We start from the raw sequence: 23,662 nt of genomic DNA, 5'->3' as shown, positions 1-23,662 counted from the left end.
GACTGACTGGGTGGGTGACTGACTGACTGGGTGGGTGACTGACTGACTGGGTGGGTGACTGACTGGGTGGGTGACTGACTGACTGGGTGGGTGACTGACTGGGTGGGTGACTGACTGGGTGGGTGACGGACTGGGTGGGTGACGGACTGGGTGGTTGGCGGACTGGGTGGGTGGCGGACTGGGTGGGTGACGGACTGGGTGGGTGACGGACTGGGTGGGTGGCGGACTGGGTGGGTGGCGGTCTGGGTGGGTGACGGACTGGGTGGGTGAAAGACAGGGTGGATGACGGATTGGGTGGGTGACGGACTGGGTGGGTGATGGACTGGGTGGGTGATGGACTGGGTGGGTGGGTGACTGACTGGGTGGGTGACTGACTGGGTGGGTGACTGACTGGGTGGGTGGGTGACTGGGTGGGTGGGTGACTGGGTGGGTGGGCGACTGGGTGGGTGGGTGGGTGGATGGGTTGACTGACTGACTGACTGACTGGGTGGGTGACTGACTGGCTGGGTGGGTGAGTGACTGACTGGGTGGGTGGGTTACTGACTGGGTGGGTGACTTGACTGGGTGGGTGGGTGACTGATTGGGTGGGTGACTGATTGGGTGGGTGACTGACTGGGTGTGTGACTGACTGGGTGGGTGACTGAGTGGGTGGGTGACTGAGTGGGTGGGTGACTGACTGATGAATGACTGGGTGTGTGACTTGACTGGGTGGGTGACTGAGTGGCTGGGTCGGTAACTGAGTGGGTGGGTTTGGTGACTTTTGGTGACTGGGTGGGCGGGTGACTGAGTGGGTGGGTGACTGAGTGGGTGGGTTTGGTGACTGGGTGGGTGGGTGGTTCGGTGACTGGGTGGGCGGGTGACTGAGTGGGTGGGTGACTGAGTGAGTGGGTGACTGAGGTGAGTGGGTGGGTGAGTGGGCGTGTCAGTGACTGAGTTCGGTGACTGGGTGGGTCGGTGACTTTCGGTGACTGAGTGTGTGGGTGGGTGGTTCGGTGACTGGGTGGTTTGTTTGGTGGGTGGTTTCGGTGACTGAGTGGGTGTGTGGGTCGGTGACTGATTGAGTGGGTGGGTCGGTGACTTAGTGGGTGGGTTGGTCATTGGGTTGGTGACTTGAGTGGGTGGGTGACTTTTGGTGACTGGGTGGGTGGTTTGGTCGGTGACTGGGTGGGTGGGTCGGTGACTGGGTGGGTCGGTGACTGGGTGGGTCTGTGACTTGGGTGGGTTGGTGACTGGGAGGGTGGGTCAGAGACTGGGTGGGTTTTGGTCGGTCGGTGACTGACTGGCTGACTGAGTGGGTGGTTTTGGGTGACTGACTGACTGTGTGGGTGAGTGACTTGACTGACTGGGTGGGTGACTGACTTGACTTGACTGGGTGGGTGACTGACGGTGGGTGACTGACTGGGTGGGTGACTGACTGGGTGGGTGACTGACTGGGTGGGTGGGTGACTGACTTGGTGGGTGACTGACTTTGTGGGTGGGTGACTGGGTGGGTGACTGAATGGGTGGGTGACTGACTGGGTGGGTGGGTGACTGACTTTGACTGACTGACTCGGGTTGGTGGGTGGGTGAGTGAGTGGGTGGGTGACTGGGTTGAATGAGTGGGTGAGTGGGTGGGTGACTGACTAAGTGGGTGGCTTAGTGGGTGGGTGGTTGAGTGGGTGGGTGGCAGAGTGGGTGGGTGGCTGAATGGGTGGGTGACTGAGTGAGTAAGTGACTGAGTGGGTTGACTGGGTGGGTGAGGGACTGGGTGGGTGAGTGACTGGGTGGGTGACGGACTGGGTGGGTGGCGGACTGGGTGGGTGACGGACTGGGTGGGTGACGGACTGGGTGGGTGACAGACAGGGTGGGTGACAGACAGGGTGGGTGACGGACTGGGTGGGTGACGGACTGGGTGGGTGACGGACTGAGTGGGTGACGGACTGGGTGGGTGATGGACTGGGTGGGTGATGGACTGGGTGGGTGGGTGGGTGACTGACTGGGTGGGTGATTGACTGGGTGGGTGACTGACTGGGTAGGTGGGTGACTGGGTAGGTGGGTGACTGGGTTGGTGGGTGACTTTTGGGTGGGTGACTGACTGGCTGGGTGGGTGAGTGACTGACTGGGTGGGTGGGTTACTGACTGGGTGGGTGACTTGACTTGACTGGGTGGGTGGGTGACTGATTGGGTGGGTGACTGATTGGGTGGGTGACTGACTGGGTGTGTGACTGACTGGGTGGGTGACTGAGTGGGTGGGTGACTGAGTGGGTGGGTGACTGACTGATGAATGACTGGGTGTGTGACTTGACTGGGTGGGTGACTGAGTGGGTGGGTGACTGAGTGGGTGGGTGACTGACTGATGAATGACTGGGTGTGTGACTTGACTGGGTGGGTGACTGAGTGGCTGGGTCGGTAACTGAGTGGGTGGGTTTGGTGACTGGGTGGGTGGGTGGTTCGGTGACTGGGTGGGCGGGTGACTGAGTGGGTGGGTGACTGAGTGAGTGGGTGACTGAGGTGAGTGGGTGGGTGAGTGGGCGGGTCAGTGACTGAGTTCGGTGACTGGGTGGGTCGGTGACGTTCGGTGACTGAGTGTGTGGGTGGGTGGTTCGGTGACTGGGTGGTTTGTTTGGTGGGTGGTTTCGGTGACTGGGTGGGTGGGTGGGTGGTTCGGTGACTGGGTGGGTGGTTTCGGTGACTGAGTGGGTGTGTGGGTCGGTGACTTAGTGGGTGGGTGGGTCATTGGGTTGGTGACTTGAGTGGGTGGGTGACTTTTGGTGACTGGGTGGGTGGTTTGGTCGGTGACTGGGTGGGTGGGTCGGTGACTGGGTGGGTCGGTGACTTGGGTGGGTTGGTGACTGGGAGGGTGGGTCAGAGACTGGGTGGGTTTTGGTCGGTGACTGGCTGACTGAGTGGGTGGTTTTGGGTGACTGACTGACTGTGTGGGTGAGTGACTTGACTGACTGGGTGGGTTACTGACTTGACTTGACTGGGTGGGTGGGTGACTGACTTGACTGACTGGGTGGGTGACTGACGGTGGGTGACTGACTGGGTGGGTGACTGACTTGACTGGGTGGGTGGGCGTGTGACTGACTAGGTGGGTGACTGACTGGGTGGGTGACTGACTGGATGGGTGGGTGACTGACTGGATGGGTGGGTGACTGACTGGGTGGGTGACTGACTGGGTGGGTGACTGACTGGGTGGGTGACTGACTGGGTGGGTGGATGACTGACTTGGTGGGTGACTGACTTGGTGGGTGGGTGACTGACTGGGTGGGTGACTGACTGGGTGGGTGGGTGACTGACTGACTGACTGACTCGGGTTGGTGGGTGGGTGAGTGAGTGGGTGGGTGACTGAGTTGAATGAGTGGGTGAGTGGGTGGGTGACTGACTAAGTGGGTGGCTTAGTGGGTGGGTGGCAGAGTGGGTGGGTGGCTGAATGGGTGGGTGACTGAGTGAGTAAGTGACTGAGTGAGTAAGTGACTGAGTGGGTTGACTGGGTGGGTGAGGGACTGGGTGGGTGAGTGACTGGGTGAGTGGGTGGGTGACTGTGTGGATGAGTTACTGGGAGGGTGAGTGACTGGGTGGGTGACTGTGTGTGTGGGTGGGTGAATAGGTGAGTGAATGGGTGGGTGGGTGACTGGATGGGTGGTTGACTTTGACTGAGTGACAGTGGGTGGGTAACTGGGTGACAGTGGGTGGGTGGGAGATGGTGGGTGATGTACCTTGACCGGGTGGTGGTTCCTGGCGGCAGACTGTTCCCCTCCTGGCACTGATATCCCCGTGGCATCTGGCTTGGGCAGTAGGTGCGTTCGGGAAGTTGGCGAGGGGGCAAAAGTGGCAGGCTGGGGCAGGAGTCCCGTGCAGCGCTTCGCCTCGGTTCCTCGTCGGAAGCGAGGGGGAGGAGCCTGTACTTTGCAGCTGGGTTAGGAGGCCCGCGCCACGCTTCCCCTCCGGTACTCGTTGGAAGCGAGGGGTGGAGCCTGGAGTTTGCGGCTGGGGCAGGAGGGTCGCGCCGCGCTTCCCCTCCGTCTGGGAGCTGGTGCAGGGCGGCGCACGTGAGTGTGAAGTTGCGGAGCATCTGGTTTTGGGTGCGGCGGGGCGTGGGTGAAGATGTAGGTATCAGGCGTGAATAGGGTGGTGCGGGCGGGAAAGTGGACATTTTGTGTGCAGAGCGGCAACAGGGCGAGTATGCGGACATTGTGAGTGTTATGATGAGGTGAAGGCGGATTTTTTGTGTGTGGAGCGGCGAGAGGGTGATGGTTATGGTAATGCAGACATTTTCAGTGTGTAGCGGGCGGGAAGGGAGTGTTGAGGGTGTGGGAAGGTGTAAATTTTGAGGGTGATGATGAGGTGAAGGCGGACATTTTGTGTGCGGAGCGGCGACAGGGCATGAAGGGAGTGTGTAATGTCCGTAAATCCGGACATTGTTAGCGTGTAGCAGCCGACATGGTGAGCTGGAAAATGTTATTGCGGAGCTGAAACTTTTAGCGTGTAGCGGGCGACATGTTGAGGTGGAAATTTTTATTGTGGAGCGGACATTTTTAGCTTGTAGCGGTGACAGGGTGCGGAGCGTCCATGAAGGGAGTGTGGAGGGCGGGCGGTACATTTTGAGTGCGGAGCGGCCGGGAAGGGAGTGTGGAAAGGCCGTGAAGGCGGAAATTTTCATCGTGTAGCGTGCAACAGGGTGATGATGACGTGAACGGCCGGGAAGGCGGAGGGAGTGTGGAGCAGGCGGAAAGGCGAACATTTTGACGGGGTAGCGGCAGACAGGGTGCTGACTCCGCAGGGGTGATAGTCTCAGGTGGCTTAAATTTACCAAGGTCAGTGTGTGACTCCGCAAGGGTGATAGTCTCAGGTGGCAGTCTCAGGAGGTATGGTGAGACTGTGTGTCTGTGTGTCACAGTGGAGTAGGTGTGTCCATGATGGACTCTTGGCCAATGAGAGTCGTGGGGGAGGCGGACCATGGGGGCGGGCGGACCGAGGGACCAATGAGAATCCCCACATCTACTATCAATCAAATACTTTTCATATATATATATATATATATATATATATATATATATATATATATATATATATATATATATATATATATAAATGAAAAGTATTTGAGTAAGTATATATATATATATATATTTACATATATATATATTGTGACATAGTCCAAAGATGTTAGGCAGCTTTCTGCCCCATTTTAGGTCAGAAAGTGCAGGAATAGTTAATGATCCATTCCACAGCTTCACATTTACTCAGGCTGGTGGATGGAAAATCCAGACCACAGATTACAATGGGTCTAGTTCTCCCTCACCTGCTCTCCTAATCACTAGAACAGGTATTTAGAGCAGAGAGGTTTGCTTTTCACTCTCTCTCCTTAGAGCCTGGGGGCTGGGGGTGTCGCTGCTCCCCGGAATCCAGTTTGGGGTGGACGGCCCCTTCAAGTATCACAGTACCAGAGGATTTGCCTGGACACTTGGGACCGAGTTCCCACCACGAACAGATAAGACAAACAAATCTTTATTGCTGTATCTAAAAGACTATGCTTTATCTAGTGACCCTAAATGTCTGAGTGCCTCCTGCCTACACATGTTAAAGCTGCAGTACCTTACTTGGATGAAAATAAAGCAGGCAGAAGCCTGAGTTAAGCAACGTAATACTTTGCATGTTCCTGTTTGTTGTATAAATAACCCTAGAAGACTGTGTCGGGAAGAACCCAGACAGACGTCAGCGCTACAAAAGAGGGGCGTTTGTCACATATGTTGGAGAATGCGAGTCGACACTAAAAAGTCTGTGGGTTTGCAAATAAATGCGGGGGTTTAAAATGACCGCCCAGCTGAACTAAAGTACAGATGCTATGAGTGAAGTCTGTCCCATTGTGTGTATCAGTTGTGCTTCTAGCATACACAGAGAATGTGCGACGTGTGGATACAATAGCACCCTGAACCCAAACAGAAAACCAAAATGTTTTGCTGGAAAAAAAAAAAAAAAATTGCATCTAGCAAGTGCTGTTTGTAAAGCTAATGCCTTTTGCTGAAGTGAGTGAATTTGCAGCTAGCAAGTGCTGTATGTAAGTTGCTGAAGTGAGTGAAATTGCAGCTAGCAAATTGTCCCTGCCGGGTTTCTAAAATGGCCGACGTGAAATGTTTGTTGTGTAATGTACGTAACCATACAAAACAGTGTCCCTTCAGGCCATACTATGATCACGACCCTGGAGGAGAGCCGTACCCACAGATGAATTTAGTATGCTGGGCCTGTCGTGAAGTAGGTCACATGGAAGATGTGTGCCCCAAAATTTTCAAAGACAAACAGCTGCAAAAGCAAGCAACGCCCTGTGAGTGCAAGCAAGATGTGGAAGCTGATACCAGTGAGTGTGTGCCCAGTACCACTGATATCTCTGGAGCTAATAAAGCAAAAAGAAAGAAGAAGAAAAAGAAAACTGTTCCTCAAGTCACAGGGGAAGTGACCGAGCCACTTGAACCTGCGCTGTTAGGACATGCGTCAGAAAGGTGCCGAGATGAGCAACAGCCCATAGTGCCTGGCGCAATCATCCCAGGAATGACGACACGCCTAGAGATGACAAAGGCTACTGCTACCACCATAGGCAGAGAGCCAAGCGAATCAAAGAAAACAAGAACTGACTGGAAACTATGCTATGAGATGTCCCAGAAAGATGTGCAAAACTTCATCACAGAGTTGGGGGTTTCTCGGCAAGAGGCTAGCGCACTTAAAGCAGAGCTGGAACTCTCACGCCATGAGGTCTATGCTCGCAGCACAGAGCTGTGTACATTGAAGGAAACCTATGAGAATACCCTGAGTAATTTAGAGACTGTAAAGAGAGAGAATGTAAGTCTGACACAGAAAAATTCAGACTTGACTGACCAGATCAGTGAAGGTGATAAGAAGCTTCACCAAGCAGGAAAAGTGGAGAAGCAATTGATCCAGGAAAAGTTAGAAATGCAGGAAGCACTGCAGAATACAGAATCATCAGCGATCCAGGCGACACAAACTGCAGAGCTCCAAAAAATGGAGGCGCTGATGCAAACCCAGAGCAAGCACCAGGAAGAGGTGAAGACCCTGAGGGAGGTCTGGCAGGGTCACGTTGAAGAGCTGCAGAAGCAGATGGCTGAGCGAGAGATACAGTGCGCCAAGAGGGAGGAGGTGTCCGTCCGTCAGGTGGTCTGCCTGACATTGCGCTATGAAAGCGAGATGTCCGATATCTACAAGCAGCTGGACCACACGGCAAATGAGGGGGCCCGACTGCAGCTGGAGCTGGACAAGACCCGGAAGGAGCACCTGCAGCTGCAGGTTAAGAATAGAGAAAATGAAACAGAGTTAAACCTTGCTCTGAAACAGATGACGGACATGGAGTCGCAACTCAACTCCAAAGAAGTTGAATTAGCAGCCGCACTGAGTGGAAAAAGAAATAAAGGACAGCAACAAAGACGCTACCAGGACATGGGAGAAGCTGCTAAAGTGGTTCAGTCGGGCTATCAATCCTACCTCCTAACCAAGCAAGCTGTACGTTACTATACGTGTATCTTCAATGCTGTTGCAATATTACGATTTGCTATAAAGATGAAGTTGGAGAAAGAGATTCCAAGGCTGAAAGAGACACGGTCACAAAAGGAGACCAGGGAAAGTAAAGTCAATGCCCTCACTGATAACAAAGAGGAAGGAGAAAGAATTGACTTTGATTGTGCTGCTGTTATTCCAGAAACAGATGGGCACCTTCCTGAGAATACTGAGAATATTCTCCCTGATCTGGGATTTAAAAATCCAGATCCTCAATTTCATGTATGTTGTCCAGATGATTATCAAACTAGTGAACACACCCAGGCCACCACAGAAGATGTTTTAGCCAAGTGGTTGGCAGTTCCTGAAAACACAAACTTGATGAAAAATCCTGATGACATTGTTAATATGGACTACGCTTATACAGAGGCAATTAGGTCTCCAAAACCCAAAGGCCTGGTAATGGCCCGAAAAGGGAAATCAAAGATTTCTGATGAGAGGAGACATCTCAGTAAGAAGAGCCTAGAAGGTTCAAAGATTGACAAGAAAAAGCGACTAAGGTCAACGCTGCGCCTGAATAGTTCCAGATCTCGCCACTCTGGACCACAGTGTGGAGCCAAGATAATCCAGTCCGAGTGTCTCGTCAGTGGCTGAAGAAACAGTCCAGTCATTTGCAGGCTACAGCGGGTGTTGAAATAAAGTCAGAGGATGTAATGGACTGGAAGTCAAAGAAAAAAATAAATTAAAAAAAAAATGTTTGGGGAACTGACCGATATTTTTTTTTTATTACACGTCTGGACTATGTCACAGACACTTAACTTTGCAAATAAGCTAGTGTAGTTATGCTATATTAGGCCTCTAGAATAAGCATTTTGTAACTATTGCAGTGTTATATTGGTTCTCTGTGTTGAAAATGTAGCTAAACTACAAATTACTATACAGGGTTGATGGCCCTTTTGGTTGGTAAATATATAATGAGGTTCATATTCTAGAGTAGAAAAGAAAAAACCCAGGGAGGTAATAGAAACTGTCTGGTTTTGTGAGTATATTTAGCATATCCTGGTTTATAAGAATGTGTGCTAGACATTTATTTTTCAAAATAGTTCCCTAATATAGAGCAACAAAATATGTTTGCCAAGTATAGTCTCTTATGATGAAAACTATTGTCCATAATTGCCGCGGGAAAAAAAAAACCAGTTAATATTTGTGTCGTGAATGTTTAATATTGTACTGAGGAGTTAGCTCAAGTTTTTCAGGTAGGACGCTCACCCCAGTGAGGTCCATGGCCGCTCACCCCAGTAGGTGTGAGCTGTGGAGGGGGATATGGGACATAGTCCAAAGATGTTAGGCAGCTTTCTGCCCCATTTTAGGTCAGAAAGTGCAGGAATAGTTAATGATCCATTCCACAGCTTCACATTTACTCAGGCTGGTGGATGGAAAATCCAGACCACAGATTACAATGGGTCTAGTTCTCCCTCACCTGCTCTCCTAATCACTAGAACAGGTATTTAGAGCAGAGAGGTTTGCTTTTCACTCTCTCTCCTTAGAGCCTGGGGGCTGGGGGTGTCGCTACTCCCCGGAATCCAGTTCGGGGTGGATGGCCCCTTCAAGTATCACAGTACCAGAGGATTAGCCTGGACACTTGGGACCGAGTTCCCACCACGACAGATAAGACAAACAAATCTTTATTGCTGTATCTAAAAGACTATGCTTTATCTAGTGACCCTAAATGATAGGGCCTTCTTTTAAACTGGGGAACCAGGTTAGTTGGCCCAGCAGCAGTTAGAGAGGCTGATTCTGCTGTGTAGTTAGATCCCTGAATGGGATAGGATTTTGTTTATATGATTTGGTTTCTGTTTCTTGAAGTAACAGTGTGGGAAATACTATAACACTGATATGAGTAAACCGCTGAATGTTAACATCTGAGTGCCTCCTGCCTACACATGTTAAAGCTGCAGTCCCTTACTTGGATGAAAATAAACAGGCAAAAGCCGGAGTTAAGCAACGTAATACTTTGCATGATCCTGTTTTTGTATAATTAACCCTAGAAGACTGTGTCGGGAAGAACCCAGACAGACGTCAGCACTACAAAAGAGGGCGTTTGTCACAATATATATATATATATATATATATATATATAATATACTGATTACATTTGACAGGTATGACTCTCAGTCAGGCAACCAAGATTTCAAGAGCGGAGAATAAGGGATTGAGGTCCTGAATCATGAAAAGGAAAAAAAAAGACGGTGTGAACAGCGCTAAATGATACTTTAAGTGGGTGAATGACCCTAAATAAACTGCCCCTTAAAACTGGGCTAGGCTGCCTGGTAGATACTGATTGTACAATCAGATGACAGATACAAAGAAAAAAAGATAAATCGGCGCCTTACAAGTCCAATGTGATGACTAACAAAGTCCTATGGATGAACCAAACAGTGGTTCAAGTGATACCAAATGATGAATATTCCTCCGTGGACAGGTGAATATGTGGAAATAAACACAAAGAAAATTATAGTGCAGTATGTCAATGAAATGCACTCTCATACATGAACAAATCAAGACAAAACAATACTGACGAACAAGACTAACTAAACAAACAATAGCAAGGCTAAAATATGAATAAAAACTAATCTAATGTAAAACAACATAAATGATGAGTGAGGGGGACTATGAGTGAACCAGGTCCCCCTGAGGAAGTGCGCATGCGCACAAAACGCGTTGGGAAGTTTCATTTTAGAGCTGTATTTGTGGAGGAGAGACTTGAGTGACGCGGCCGGAGTAAACAGTGAACGGAGGAAACTGGAGGAGCACTCATCCACGGGACCCGCCCCCTAGTGACGGAGTATCTACCCAGAACAAGCAGGGAGTGCAGCTCCCTGCTTGTTCTGGGTAGATACTCCGTCACTAGGGGGCGGGTCCCGTGGATGAGTGCTCCTCCAGGTCTTACCAGTGGCGTGGTGCCAAAAGCCAGCAGGAGTAATCGTGCTGTTCCTATGTTGAATCATATGCTAATGTAAGGAATCCGCTCCTGGGTTTTGCTGAAACCTTGTCCTTACAGAACCTTGCAGCTTGTAGGAAAACCTTCCCTTGTACCTGCAATCAGAATCACCTGCTTCTGCTATTGAACTGCAGCCTGCTTCAGGCTGCCTCCTGTGCAGCTCTCTCTCATTGGCTGTCTGTTCTACTTAACTCCTGCCCCGCCCACCAGGAAGTTGCTGGTCATAGACTTTCTAGTACTGTGTTTGCCACAGCCTGTGGTTGGCCTGCTAGGCCTTCTTGTGCCTGGTATCCTGTTCCAGTCCTGCAGAGGCCTACATCGGTGCTTCCGGATACCTGCTGCATATTCTCCTTGTAGAGGCCTGCATCGTTGTTACCTGCTGCTATCTCCTGCTCCCAGTGGTCTCCACTACTCACAGCTGTACCCGGCTAGGGGGTGCTGTTATGTGCTGACGCACTGGATCCCCTATTCTCTCCTGCAGAGGCCTACATCGGTGCTTCCGGATACCTGCTGCATATTCTCCTTGTAGAGGCCTGCATCGTTGTTACCTGCTGCAATCTCCTTCTCCCGGTGGTCTCCACTACTCACAGCTGTACCCGGCTAGGGGGTGTTGTTCTGTGCTGACGCACTGGATCCCCTATTCTCTCCTGCAGAGGCCTGCATCGGTGCTTCCGGATACCTGCTGCATATTCTCCTTGTAGAGGCCTGCATCGTTGTTACCTGCTGCAAATCTGCTCACTGCTGCAAATCTACTCCCAAGCGTCCTGTTGCCAAACCCCAGCATGGATATTGTTTACCCAGCCTTCTCCTATCCTGACCCCGGCTTGTCCACGGATTATCCTGCCTTCTCCAGTCCCGACCCTGCTACGTACGACCACGGAATTCGCAACTCGGATCAGGCTTCGTGGTCTCAGGTCGGTGTATATCTTTCCCCACCTCAGCCCCGCGGTCCGGTCAAGGTTTGTGGTGAGCACGTCTGTTACAGCTAACTTACGTTTTGAATCTTGTAAGTAGAGCTCTGATTTTACACCATCTGGACCTGGTTCACTCATAGTCCCCCTCACTCATCATTTATGTTGTTTTACATTAAAATAGCTTTTATTCATATTTTAGCCTTGCTATTGTTTGTTTAGTTAGTCTTGTTTGTCAGTATTGTTTTGTCTTGATTTGTTCATGTGTTAGTGTGCATTTCATTGACATACTGCACTATAATTTTCTTTGTGTTTATTTCCACATATTCACCTGTCCACGGAGGGATATTCATCATTTGGTATCACTTGAACCACTGTTTGGACAATACCCTTCATCCATAGGACTTTGTTAGTCATCACATTGGACTTGTAAGGCGCCGGTTTATCTTTTTTTCTTTTTTTTTTCTTTTCTTTTTCCTACAAACATGTATAACTTTGGAAAAAACACTGAAATAAGATTAGTTTTACAAATTATATGCGGTAAAAAAATCTAATTTTATAAAAATGTGTATGCCATAGTGATGCTGGAGAGATATATAGTATTGTTACTGTTAGATATGTTCGTCACTGTTTATAGCTTTTTCTATATCTCTGAAGCATTTCTTTACATATAAAATGTGTACATGTTCTGGTAGCTTTAAGTGTGTGGAACACAAGGATATATTAATTGTGCAAGTGTGACATTGAATTAAATATTTATGAATTCATACTCACTTGACTTCATTTATTAAGCATTTGGACTGTAATATGGAGGAAATAACCTTGCACCAAATAAATGATTTTAATCTATAAGTTCTGCTAAAAATAGAGCATATATTATTTGTCGAAGTGTATATTAGAAATATAATTGTCACTGTGGTTAGAACATTACTAGCACCAAATGCTCCAAAATGTCTTCGCCCTTCGCACGTAAAGGGTCAATGAAATTATGGCAGAGGGCTCTTAGAAGTGAGAGTATCCATCTTTTTCTCACCTGATATTGACATAGAGGATTCCACTTTCTCATCTTCCTGAATCAAATATAGCACTGAAAACATAAAACACACATGTAATTAGGAGTCAAGGTTTAAAGAGTCAGTCCTTCATAGGACCAAATTAATGTTAGAGACATGTTTAAGAGGTCAGTCCTAGGACCAAACTAATATTAAAGACATGTTTAAGGGGCCAGTCCTAGGACCAAACTAATGTTAGAGACATGTTTAAGGGGTCAGTCCTAGGACCAAAATAATGTTGGAGACATGTTTAAGGGGTCAGTCCTAGGACCAAACTAATGTCAGTTATTGTTTTTGTTTATCAAAGCTTTTTATTAAGAAATCTATATACATAAAATACACAAAATATGTTACAAGCATAGTATACAGTATTACAAACAATTACATTATTATCCAGACATCCATACAGGTCCTTTTGAAATATACCAAGTAATTCCTGTGTGCCATTTTAAAGTTATTATATCGTTTTTGGCCTCTATTTTTAATTTTTACATTTTTAACCAGATAAATTCTTAAATGTGGACTATTTAACAAAGCAGGAGGGTGAAAGGCATAAAAGGGAATAAATGGCATAAAAGGGAAAAAACACTTAGAACTCAGCTAAATTACAATATAAGAAAAGCAAATCTGTATTTTAGAACATTAAAGAGAATTGAGATTAATAAGGGCTTTGTTATGTCCCGACTGCGTTTCCAAATGGTCCATGACGGCTTTCCCCGGCTGTTTCTTTAACCCAGGTGCAATACTCTGACCCACTCCAGTTTTCCAGGCTTTGCCGTTTTTGCAGAAGCACTTACTGGTTTTGTACTATAAAGGTCCAGGAAGTTCTCTCCTCCTCCACGGTGCTGCAACAGGTTGCTCTCTTGCTCATCGCTGCTGTAACAGGTTACTCTCCTGTCTTGTTGCTGCTTGCCAGGCTCAACTGTTTCTGTGCTAGACTTATTATGTTATTTAGACCCTTCCCTCACTGCTGGATTTCCTGTTATTGACCTATGACTGTCTGACTTCCCATTTGCCTGGAATTGTGCCTGCCTACTGTCTCTTCCCTTCTGGACCCTTCTTTGCTCCTTGACCCCTCTTTGCTCCTGGGTCCCCTCCACGCTCTTTGAGCCCCTTCTTCCTGGTATAGTTCTCTCTGCAAGTTCCCCCACGTCCCCTGGGTGTACCCCCCTACCCCCTTGTGTGTTATCATATGGGGTGGGGGGTAGCTCTTGCTTAGTTGTGGTGGGTATCCATCTGCTCCTGTGTGTTCTGCTGTCCGGGTTGTCACACTTTACATATGTATTATTAATACGAAATGTCATTATAAAGCCCTAATTCTCACATTACTCTTATTCTTTTGGCATAACGATAATATTGTGAGTGAGCAGATGCAGCAACTCTCACTGAACAAAGGTAGAGGGATGTAATTCTGTGTGAGAAGAAGTTTCTATAATAATCCTCCTTCTGTAGCTATACCCAGTTATATACTCCAGGATACAAAGGCAAAATTACATGTGTAAAGTTGGAATCATTTTAGCATGCCAATTTTCAAGTTAACCCACGGATTTAGATGCTCACAACAATTGTGTGTGCAATATGCGATTATTCAAATAAAGTTTGCACACAACCTCTCAATATAACAGGCCCGACTTAATCAGAATTTTTTTTTTCAGGACTAGCACTGCTCTAATATAAACTAATGAACAGGTTTACGGTGCAGATGTAGCGCCATTTACTGCCAGTGTGAGCGGATGGAGCGCTGCCTAATTGGGGTTTATATGAAAGGGATAGAAATGGAGAATATTCTTGCGATGTCGCAGAGGTGTAAGAGACAGGATGTGGTGAGGGACTGTGGGTTATATTTACTTATCAGTTTTGTGCAATAAGGCACCTTCCATGACAAGAAGACTGTGACGACTCAGGGGATTCCTTCCCCTCCTGGTCCCTCTCTCCCTTCTCCTGTCACTCCCTCTGCTCCTTCCCACTTTTCTCCTTTGACATCTACCTCTCTTCCTTTACCGCAGCGCATACCCCGCAGGTCTCGCATACCCACGCGGTCCCTGAGCCCCTGCTATGATGCCCCTCGCTCCCTCCCTCCCTCGGTGCCCCCATTGCCTTTACCAGCCCTTTCCTCCTCTCCCTTACCTGGTCCCAGCGTGGTGCCCATGGCGCGGCGCTCCGCACGCCTAGTGACGCGGCCTGTGCGTGCGCCCCTTCAACTCACGGAGGGCGCGCGTGCATGCTCCTCCTCTGGGCGCCGTGACCCATCTGCCCCCTCCTCTCGTTCCCTGCGGACCATCTCCCTGGTGCATCCGGTACGTGCATCTCCTCTGCCCTCGGAGGGCGCGCGCGCGCAGCCCTTCCCTGGCCTTGGTGCTCCTTCTGCTGCCTCCCCTTGCTCCTTGCGGGTCATCTCCATGCTGCAGCCTGTGCGTGCGCATCCCCAGCTTACAGAGGGTGCGCACACACGCTCCTCTTATCCTGGCTGTCATGTCTCCGCCTCCCAAACCCTGCAGGCCATTCCCCTGACTGCCCCTTCTGCCTCCTCCTCTTCTCTCCCTGACCTATCCTGTTTGTCTCCCACTTCTCTCTATACTCCTCCCCTCTTTCCTATTGGTGTACCCTCCTTTATTACCCCTGTCTGTCCACTTCTTCCTCGCTCTGCATAGTTCATGTTTCCCTGTGTGTACCTGACCTATGCTGTGCTCCCTCTGTGTCCCTGCTGTATCCTGTTCCTGTGTTTACCTTGGATTTCCCTGGCTTTTGAACCCTGCTTGTCTTGGACTATTCTGCTCTCTGGTATCCCTTGAACCCTGCTACGAACTTTACCTCGCTACCCTCTGGCTTCCTAGGACCTGGCTTATCCTCTGATGACCCTACTCTCTGGACTCCTGAACTTTAGCAAACGGACACGACTATTCTCATGTACACCCTCAAGCGTTGCAAGTATAACAACAACTTCTATTACAGGCCCAGCAACGCTATACCACACTCCAGGCTTGCTCCCACTGCTGTGGGTGTGTGGTGTCATACCGTTCCCACCTCAGTACTGGGGTCTTGCCAGGTCTGTGGGCATACAGGCGTGACATTATGCAGAGCCCAAAAAACGCAGACCCCCCTGAGGTGGGTACAAGTATTTCCATTGAGGCCTTACAGTTTAACAATCAGCTATCCACTGTCTCTCAGCAACTGGCTAACCGGTCCCTTCAGGAGGGTTCCATGGCTTCTACGCCAATAGTGGCTACCACCTACGCCAGTCCGGGCCCACGGATTCCCTCTCCAAATCGCTATGATGGGGACCCCCTCGCCTGCCGCGGTTTCTTAAACCAATGTGAGGTGCAGTTTGAGATGTCCCCTTCCCTGTTTCCCACTGGTCGTGCTAAAATGGCATATATATACACGTGGTAGGTTGGTATTTGAGTGGAGCGCTGTGTGTCTCGTGAATATGAAAGAAAAAGATATATATAATGGTGCAGATAGTATAAACAAATAAAGTCTCAAGATAACTCTGCAATGGTGTTACTCACAATTGACAATGTCAATATAAGGCGTATCAGAGACACTTCTCTCTCTGATAGGAGCCCTTTAATGGATACCCCCTCAGAGTGGTGTCTTGATGACGTGTCAGGAAGCTTGTTGGTGGTCAGGGTTTTACTCCCAAGGTTTGTATAAAAAAGAGAGAGAGAACGCACAATAGTATAGTATGGTCTAAAATAGTGTATTAGCAGCAATGAATAGACATATGCATGATGCACTCACATTTCCAAAATGTTTTACGTTCGAGGGAGAGTATTGCTGGTTGTAGAGAGTGCCGGTGTCTTCAGGAGCGGCAGAGCACTTCCGCGTGTATCACATGTGTCCGCGTCACGTCCTGTGACGTCTCGGGTTGGGGCGGAAGAAGCTGCCCTGCGTGTCCGTCTCCGTGCCAGCACCTAGCTCCAATGGTCTCTCCAGCTCAGTCACCTCCCACAGTAGATCGATTCTACGCGTTTCGCTGTGGCTTCTTCAGGAATCGGATTTGGTGAACCCCATGTGTCCCTCCTTATATTTATAGTCCATGATCAAATACAGATGGCCAATCAGGGGGTACAATACAATGATTGCCAATCAGTATATGTATTAAAGCATTGGCTAAGGAGGTGTGTTTACAATATCACAATACAATATTAAATAAATACAGACAGGCTCTCATTTGCTAATACAATCAGAGATTATTGCAAAATATACACTCAAATAACTTAATATACTTTAATATGTTTTAATCAAATATGAAATAATAATAATAAAAATGATAAAATATAGTATAAACGGCGCTGGAGGAGGTGGAAGTCTAAATTGGATGAGGAGATAAACAAAATTAGATGCATATAAATTGCATTAAAATTGACATTTCTAAAAAAAATTTACTAAAATGTTCAGAGCATTAAAAGTAGAATGTAAAAAATGAAAAAAATGAAAAATGAAACTTATTTAAAATGGTTATATCAAGAAGGCGCCAATGTCTATATCAACATTGAGACCCTTTGGATTTAGGGTCTGCATTTTGTGAATCCAAAATGTTTCCCTTTTAGCTAGTGTATTTAATCTATTGCCCCCTCTCCAATGTGTCGGGACATGCTCTATACCTTTAAAAGTTAAAAATTTGGGATTTGATTGGTGATGTAGACTAAAATGCTTAGAGACATTGTGTGTTAATATACCCTTCTTGATATTTAAAAGATGCTCTAAAATCCGTACTTTAAGAGGCCTTGAGGTACGTCCTATGTATTGGAGACCGCAAGGACATTCTAAAATATAGATAACGAAATCTGTTTTACAATTGATATACCCCTCAATTTTAAAAATTTCACCAGTGATGTTTGATTTAAAACTGATTTTGTCTTTATCTTTATTAATACATGCTTTGCATGTATAACAGCCATAGAAGCCTTTGGGTTTATCTAGCCATGAGTGTGTCTCTTCAGATTTCTTTCTAAAGAATGTTGTTGGTGCTAGCCTACTCTTAAGATTGGGTGCTTTTTTAAAAATGACAACAGGTTTATCTGGTATGTGTTCTTTTAAAACTGCATCGTTTTTTAAAATATGCCAGTGTCTTCCTATAATCTGCTTGATTTGTGATGCTTCTCTATTGTATTGTGTGAGGAAAGCTACATTAAAATTTATATTTTGTGTTATATTTTTTTCCTTTGTGCTTAATATTTCTTTACGGTCTATATCATCCGCTCTTTTGACAGCTTTATTTATAGTCTTCTGATTGTATTTTCTTTCTTTAAATTTGTTTAGAAGAATCTCTGATTGTTCGTGATATATATTATCTTCTGTGCAATTTCTTTTAATTCGTCTTAGCTGTCCATATGGGATATTACGGATCCATTCCGGATTGTGGCAGCTACTCTCTAGTATGAAGTTATTACTATCTACCTTTTTGAAAAAGGTTTTGGTTTTTATTGTATTGTTTTCCACATAAATTGATAAATCTAGAAATTCTAACTCTTCTTTACTCCAATTGGTAGTGAATTTGAGATTTCTTGTATTTTCTCCCATATGTGTGAAAAAAACTTCAAGTTCCTCTATGCTGCCTCTCCATATGAACAGAATATCATCTATAAAACGATTCCATGAGACCAAGTTTGCACCAAATTTCTGGTTGGACCAGATGTAATCGTCCTCCCAGACTCCCATAAAAAGGTTCGCATAACTTGGTGCAAACTTGGTCCCCATTGCGGTTCCTTGTTTTTGCAAATAATATCTATTATTAAACCAGAAATAATTCTTCTCCAGGATGAAGGATATAGATTCAAGCAGAAAGTTGATCTGTTCATCCTTCATCTCAATATCTTTTCTTAATATACTGTCAATAGCTTTTAACCCATCTGAGTGTACAATGGAAGTATACAGGGATGTGACATCCGCTGTTACCAAAATGTATTCCTCACTCCATTTAATATTATCTAAAATGTTTATCACATCTGTTGTATCTTTTACATAGGATTTGAGAGTACTGACATATTTTTGTAGATGACAGTCAATATAGTGTGATAAATTACTTGTTAAAGACTCTATACCTGATATAATTGGTCGGCCTGGTGGGTTTATTGGATCCTTATGTATCTTAGGGAGAAGGTACCTGGACCTGGACAGTCCGTTTAAAGGGTGTAGAGGGTGTAGAGCTGCTTTTTATCTTTATTTATTGTATTTCACATCACTATTGTATTCACTGTTATTGGTGGAGGTTATTTGTCATATCATATGATACATATTTAAAATTTAAAATTTATATATCACTGTCACTGTCACTGTATAGACTATATATTGTTTCATTTTAGTTTAAGAAGCGCCCGGTTTTTACTTTTTTGTTTCTACATATCTTTGTTCATAAAACCTGAGGCTGCATCTTATATTGTGAAATGGAGGGTACAAACTCCAATGTCTTCACTAGAAGACAACAACGAAATTTAAAATTGGATTTTTCTCTTCCACAAGCAAATTCTATGCAATTGAGTGAAAGAGAAATTTTGAATAGGGAATTTACCAAATTGGAAGCATTGTTATTTAAGGACACAAGGAAATGGATAGATACACTTTTTTTAGACCAATATATATCCAACAAACTTATCCCAAGAGGTCTAAGATTTAAGAAAAAACCATCTTTTGATCTTGATGATATGGCATTCATGAGTTCATGGGACAATATCCTAGACAATGCATCGCAGGAACTCATGAAACTCATTATATCCCAACATCAAAAGAAATTAGCTATTTTGGACAAGGAAATCAGCATTATAAAAGATACTATAGAACCCCTGATGAATCATCCTGTATTTAAAGAAAATGATATCACACTACAAAAAAGGTTAGAATCCCTTGAAAATAATCTAGTGACTAACAAACAAATTAAATACAAAAGGGATGAAGATGACTATGCCAAAGGTACAAAATATAATTGGAACACTAAAAGAAATGCTGATAAAATCTATCATCCTGAACCAAACAAAATAGACAATTCAAAGAGAGAAAACATTACACACAGAGAGGAGAATGCTATAGCAAGCACTTCAAATAAAATACCTATGACACACCCACACTCCAAATATCAGAAACCCCTACAAAAAAGAGAAGATACTATTCGTCATAAAGACACAGTAGTAAAGAGTTCTAAAAACAATACATTAAAACGACACAACATCTCAGAACCAGCACAGGCCAATTTTTTAGGGATAGGGAGGTCCACAGATTTGTGGGCAACACAGAATCGCTTCTCTCCACTAGAGGTAGACAAATCCCCTGTGGAAATAAAAAAGAGAAGAATAGAGGAAAAAGAGGAGGAGGAAGAGGAAGACGACGAAACATATTAAATAAAATTGACAACAAAAATACAAAGAACATTTTTAACTTAAGTAAACTAATTTTAACTGAATTTCAACAAAATGTTATTTCAAAGGGTCTCACGTTTGCACCCACTGTTGGTCCAAATAATTTTAAACTTTTTATTGATGCTAATTTGTTTTTAAGGAAACTTACCGTACAAAGACATTTTTTAAATCAAACATCAATTAAGAGAGAAATTAGTAATACGAACGAACAATTACCCTTAAACAGAACCAATGACAATTTTAAACATACAAAATCCACGGGGAGCATGGGGAGGAAACAAAAATAAATTTAAGTGCAGCAAAAAAAGGCAACGTGGAAAAAAGCCTTCAAATGACTTGGCTCTAATGAATTAACTACTTACAAGATGTAAGAGTCAAATAGGCAGGGTTGACTCAAACAGTCACAGGTAAGTGGATGATGCAGTTGTCATCAGAGTGGATCGGGTCCCCAGGATCACGTACCCCAATGTTGAGAGAAAAACTGGCATAGCACAGATCACTCGAGATAAAATAGCTTTATAACAATAAAATATTATACTCACATTCTAACAATAAAATACGGGCATATCACACTGCATTAGTGTAGGAAGATTTTAGCCAGCTGGCTCACCGTCCTGCAACGTTCCCCCACTCCTCTGCCTCAGCCCCCGGTCAGCTGTTACACTGCTCCGACTGGCGTCTGACGTCACTTCTGGGTTCGTCGCGCGGTGAGTGCTGGATCTTCCTGCAACTTCTCTGCTGTATGCTCCGGTCTGAATGAAAACTCCCACTCTACGCGTTTCAAAAGCAACTGCTTTCTTCCTCAGGAGTCCTGTGCTATGCCAGTTTTTCTCTCAACATTGGGGTACGTGATCCTGGGGACCCGATCCACTCTGATGACAACTGCATCATCCACTTACCTGTGACTGTTTGAGTCAACCCTGCCTATTTGACTCTTACATCTTGTAAGTAGTTAATTCATTAGAGCCAAGTCATTTGAAGGCTTTTTTCCACGTTGCCTTTTTTTGCTGCACTTAAATTTATTTTTGTTTCCTCCCCATGCTCCCCGTGGATTTTGTGTGTTTTGCTGTTACTGTGGGGGAAGAGTGAAGACTACCCCTTCCTGTGGGTTCCAGAGCAGGGGGTGAAGCTGTATTGATTTAAATTTTATCACATTATCACCTATTTAAGATTTTGATTAGTCACTTATTATCAGTGTTCACTTTTTATTTGTTTGCGCCTTATTTCACTTTACCACTATACAATTTTAAACATACTGCACTGAAACCAAAATCTACTTTTTATCCTAGTCATGAAAAAGGTCATTTTTTAGAAGTATTTTATCAAATGGTACTTAATGATTTTAATCTTTTGACACAACAGCCTACAAAATTTAAACATAATTTAACAAAAAAAGAAAGGGAAGCATTAGAAGACTTAACTGTGAATGAAAATATTGTTATTAAACAGGCAGATAAAGGTGGGGGAGTTGTTATTATGGATCGTATTTATTATGAGGGAGAAGCCAATAGAATCTTAGGAGATACAAACACATATTTAGTATTAAAGGATAATCCAACAAAGCGTTTCTCCAACGACCTGAAAGTATTATTAATCAAAGGAAAAGAACAGGGAATCCTAAATGAAGGAGAATATAAATATCTCTGGAATGAAAATGCAAAACTCCCGCTATTCTACCTTCTCCCTAAGATACATAAGGATCCAATAAACCCACCAGGCCGACCAATTATATCAGGTATAGAGTCTTTAACAAGTAATTTATCACACTATATTGACTGTCATCTACAAAAATATGTCAGTACTCTCAAATCCTATGTAAAAGATACAACAGATGTGATAAACATTTTAGATAATATTAAATGGAGTGAGGAATACATTTTGGTAACAGCGGATGTCACATCCCTGTATACTTCCATTGTACACTCAGATGGGTTAAAAGCTATTGACAGTATATTAAGAAAAGATATTGAGATGAAGGATGAACAGATCAACTTTCTGCTTGAATCTATATCCTTCATCCTGGAGAAGAATTATTTCTGGTTTAATAATAGATATTATTTGCAAAAACAAGGAACCGCAATGGGGACCAAGTTTGCACCAAGTTATGCGAACCTTTTTATGGGAGTCTGGGAGGACGATTACATCTGGTCCAACCAGAAATTTGGTGCAAACTTGGTCTCATGGAATCGTTTTATAGATGATATTCTGTTCATATGGAGAGGCAGCATAGAGGAACTTGAAGTTTTTTTCACACATATGGGAGAAAATACAAGAAATCTCAAATTCACTACCAATTGGAGTAAAGAAGAGTTAGAATTTCTAGATTTATCAATTTATGTGGAAAACAATACAATAAAAACCAAAACCTTTTTCAAAAAGGTAGATAGTAATAACTTCATACTAGAGAGTAGCTGCCACAATCCGGAATGGATCCGTAATATCCCATATGGACAGCTAAGACGAATTAAAAGAAATTGCACAGAAGATAATATATATCACGAACAATCAGAGATTCTTCTAAACAAATTTAAAGAAAGAAAATACAATCAGAAGACTATAAATAAAGCTGTCAAAAGAGCGGATGATATAGACCGTAAAGAAATATTAAGCACAAAGGAAAAAAATATAACACAAAATATAAATTTTAATGTAGCTTTCCTCACACAATACAATAGAGAAGCATCACAAATCAAGCAGATTATAGGAAGACACTGGCATATTTTAAAAAACGATGCAGTTTTAAAAGAACACATACCAGATAAACCTGTTGTCATTTTTAAAAAAGCACCCAATCTTAAGAGTAGGCTAGCACCAACAACATTCTTTAGAAAGAAATCTGAAGAGACACACTCATGGCTAGATAAACCCAAAGGCTTCTATGGCTGTTATACATGCAAAGCATGTATTAATAAAGATAAAGACAAAATCAGTTTTAAATCAAACATCACTGGTGAAATTTTTAAAATTGAGGGGTATATCAATTGTAAAACAGATTTCGTTATCTATATTTTAGAATGTCCTTGCGGTCTCCAATACATAGGACGTACCTCAAGGCCTCTTAAAGTACGGATTTTAGAGCATCTTTTAAATATCAAGAAGGGTATATTAACACACAATGTCTCTAAGCATTTTAGTCTACATCACCAATCAAATCCCAAATTTTTAACTTTTAAAGGTATAGAGCATGTCCCGACACATTGGAGAGGGGGCAATAGATTAAATACACTAGCTAAAAGGGAAACATTTTGGATTCACAAAATGCAGACCCTAAATCCAAAGGGTCTCAATGTTGATATAGACATTGGCGCCTTCTTGATATAACCATTTTAAATAAGTTTCATTTTTCATTTTTTTCATTTTTTACATTCTACTTTTAATGCTCTGAACATTTTAGTAATTTTTTTTTAGAAATGTCAATTTTAATGCAATTTATATGCATCTAATTTTGTTTATCTCCTCATCCAATTTAGACTTCCACCTCCTCCAGCGCCGTTTATACTATATTTTATCATTTTTATTATTATTATTTCATATTTGATTAAAACATATTAAAGTATATTAAGTTATTTGAGTGTATATTTTGCAATAATCTCTGATTGTATTAGCAAATGAGAGCCTGTCTGTATTTATTTAATATTGTATTGTGATATTGTAAACACACCTCCTTAGCCAATGCTTCAATACATATACTGATTGGCAATCATTGTATTGTACCCCCTGATTGGCCATCTGTATTTGATCATGGACTATAAATATAAGGAGGGACACATGGGGTTCACCAAATCCGATTCCTGAAGAAGCCACAGCGAAACGCGTAGAATCGATCTACTGTGGGAGGTGACTGAGCTGGAGAGACCA

At 44.6% G+C, this 23,662-nt stretch overlaps 1 protein-coding gene across 7 annotated transcripts in view; it reads right to left on the bottom strand.

Moving 5' to 3' along the window:
- Window positions 1-23,662, bottom strand: part of LOC142486593 (uncharacterized) — a 330,856-nt gene that overhangs the window by 27,626 nt on the left and 279,568 nt on the right. For all 7 annotated transcript variants that reach the window (XM_075585175.1, XM_075585174.1, XM_075585178.1 and 4 more), the window contains one exon: window positions 12,431-12,484. In XM_075585175.1, the coding sequence (XP_075441290.1) occupies window positions 12,431-12,484 (54 nt within the window). The remainder of the gene's footprint in view (window positions 1-12,430; window positions 12,485-23,662) is intronic.

Source organism: Ascaphus truei, unplaced genomic scaffold, assembly GCF_040206685.1.
Source record: "Ascaphus truei isolate aAscTru1 unplaced genomic scaffold, aAscTru1.hap1 HAP1_SCAFFOLD_97, whole genome shotgun sequence".
NCBI classification, from domain to species: Eukaryota; Metazoa; Chordata; class Amphibia; order Anura; family Ascaphidae; genus Ascaphus; species Ascaphus truei.
This window is presented reverse-complemented; position numbering and strand designations above follow the sequence as displayed.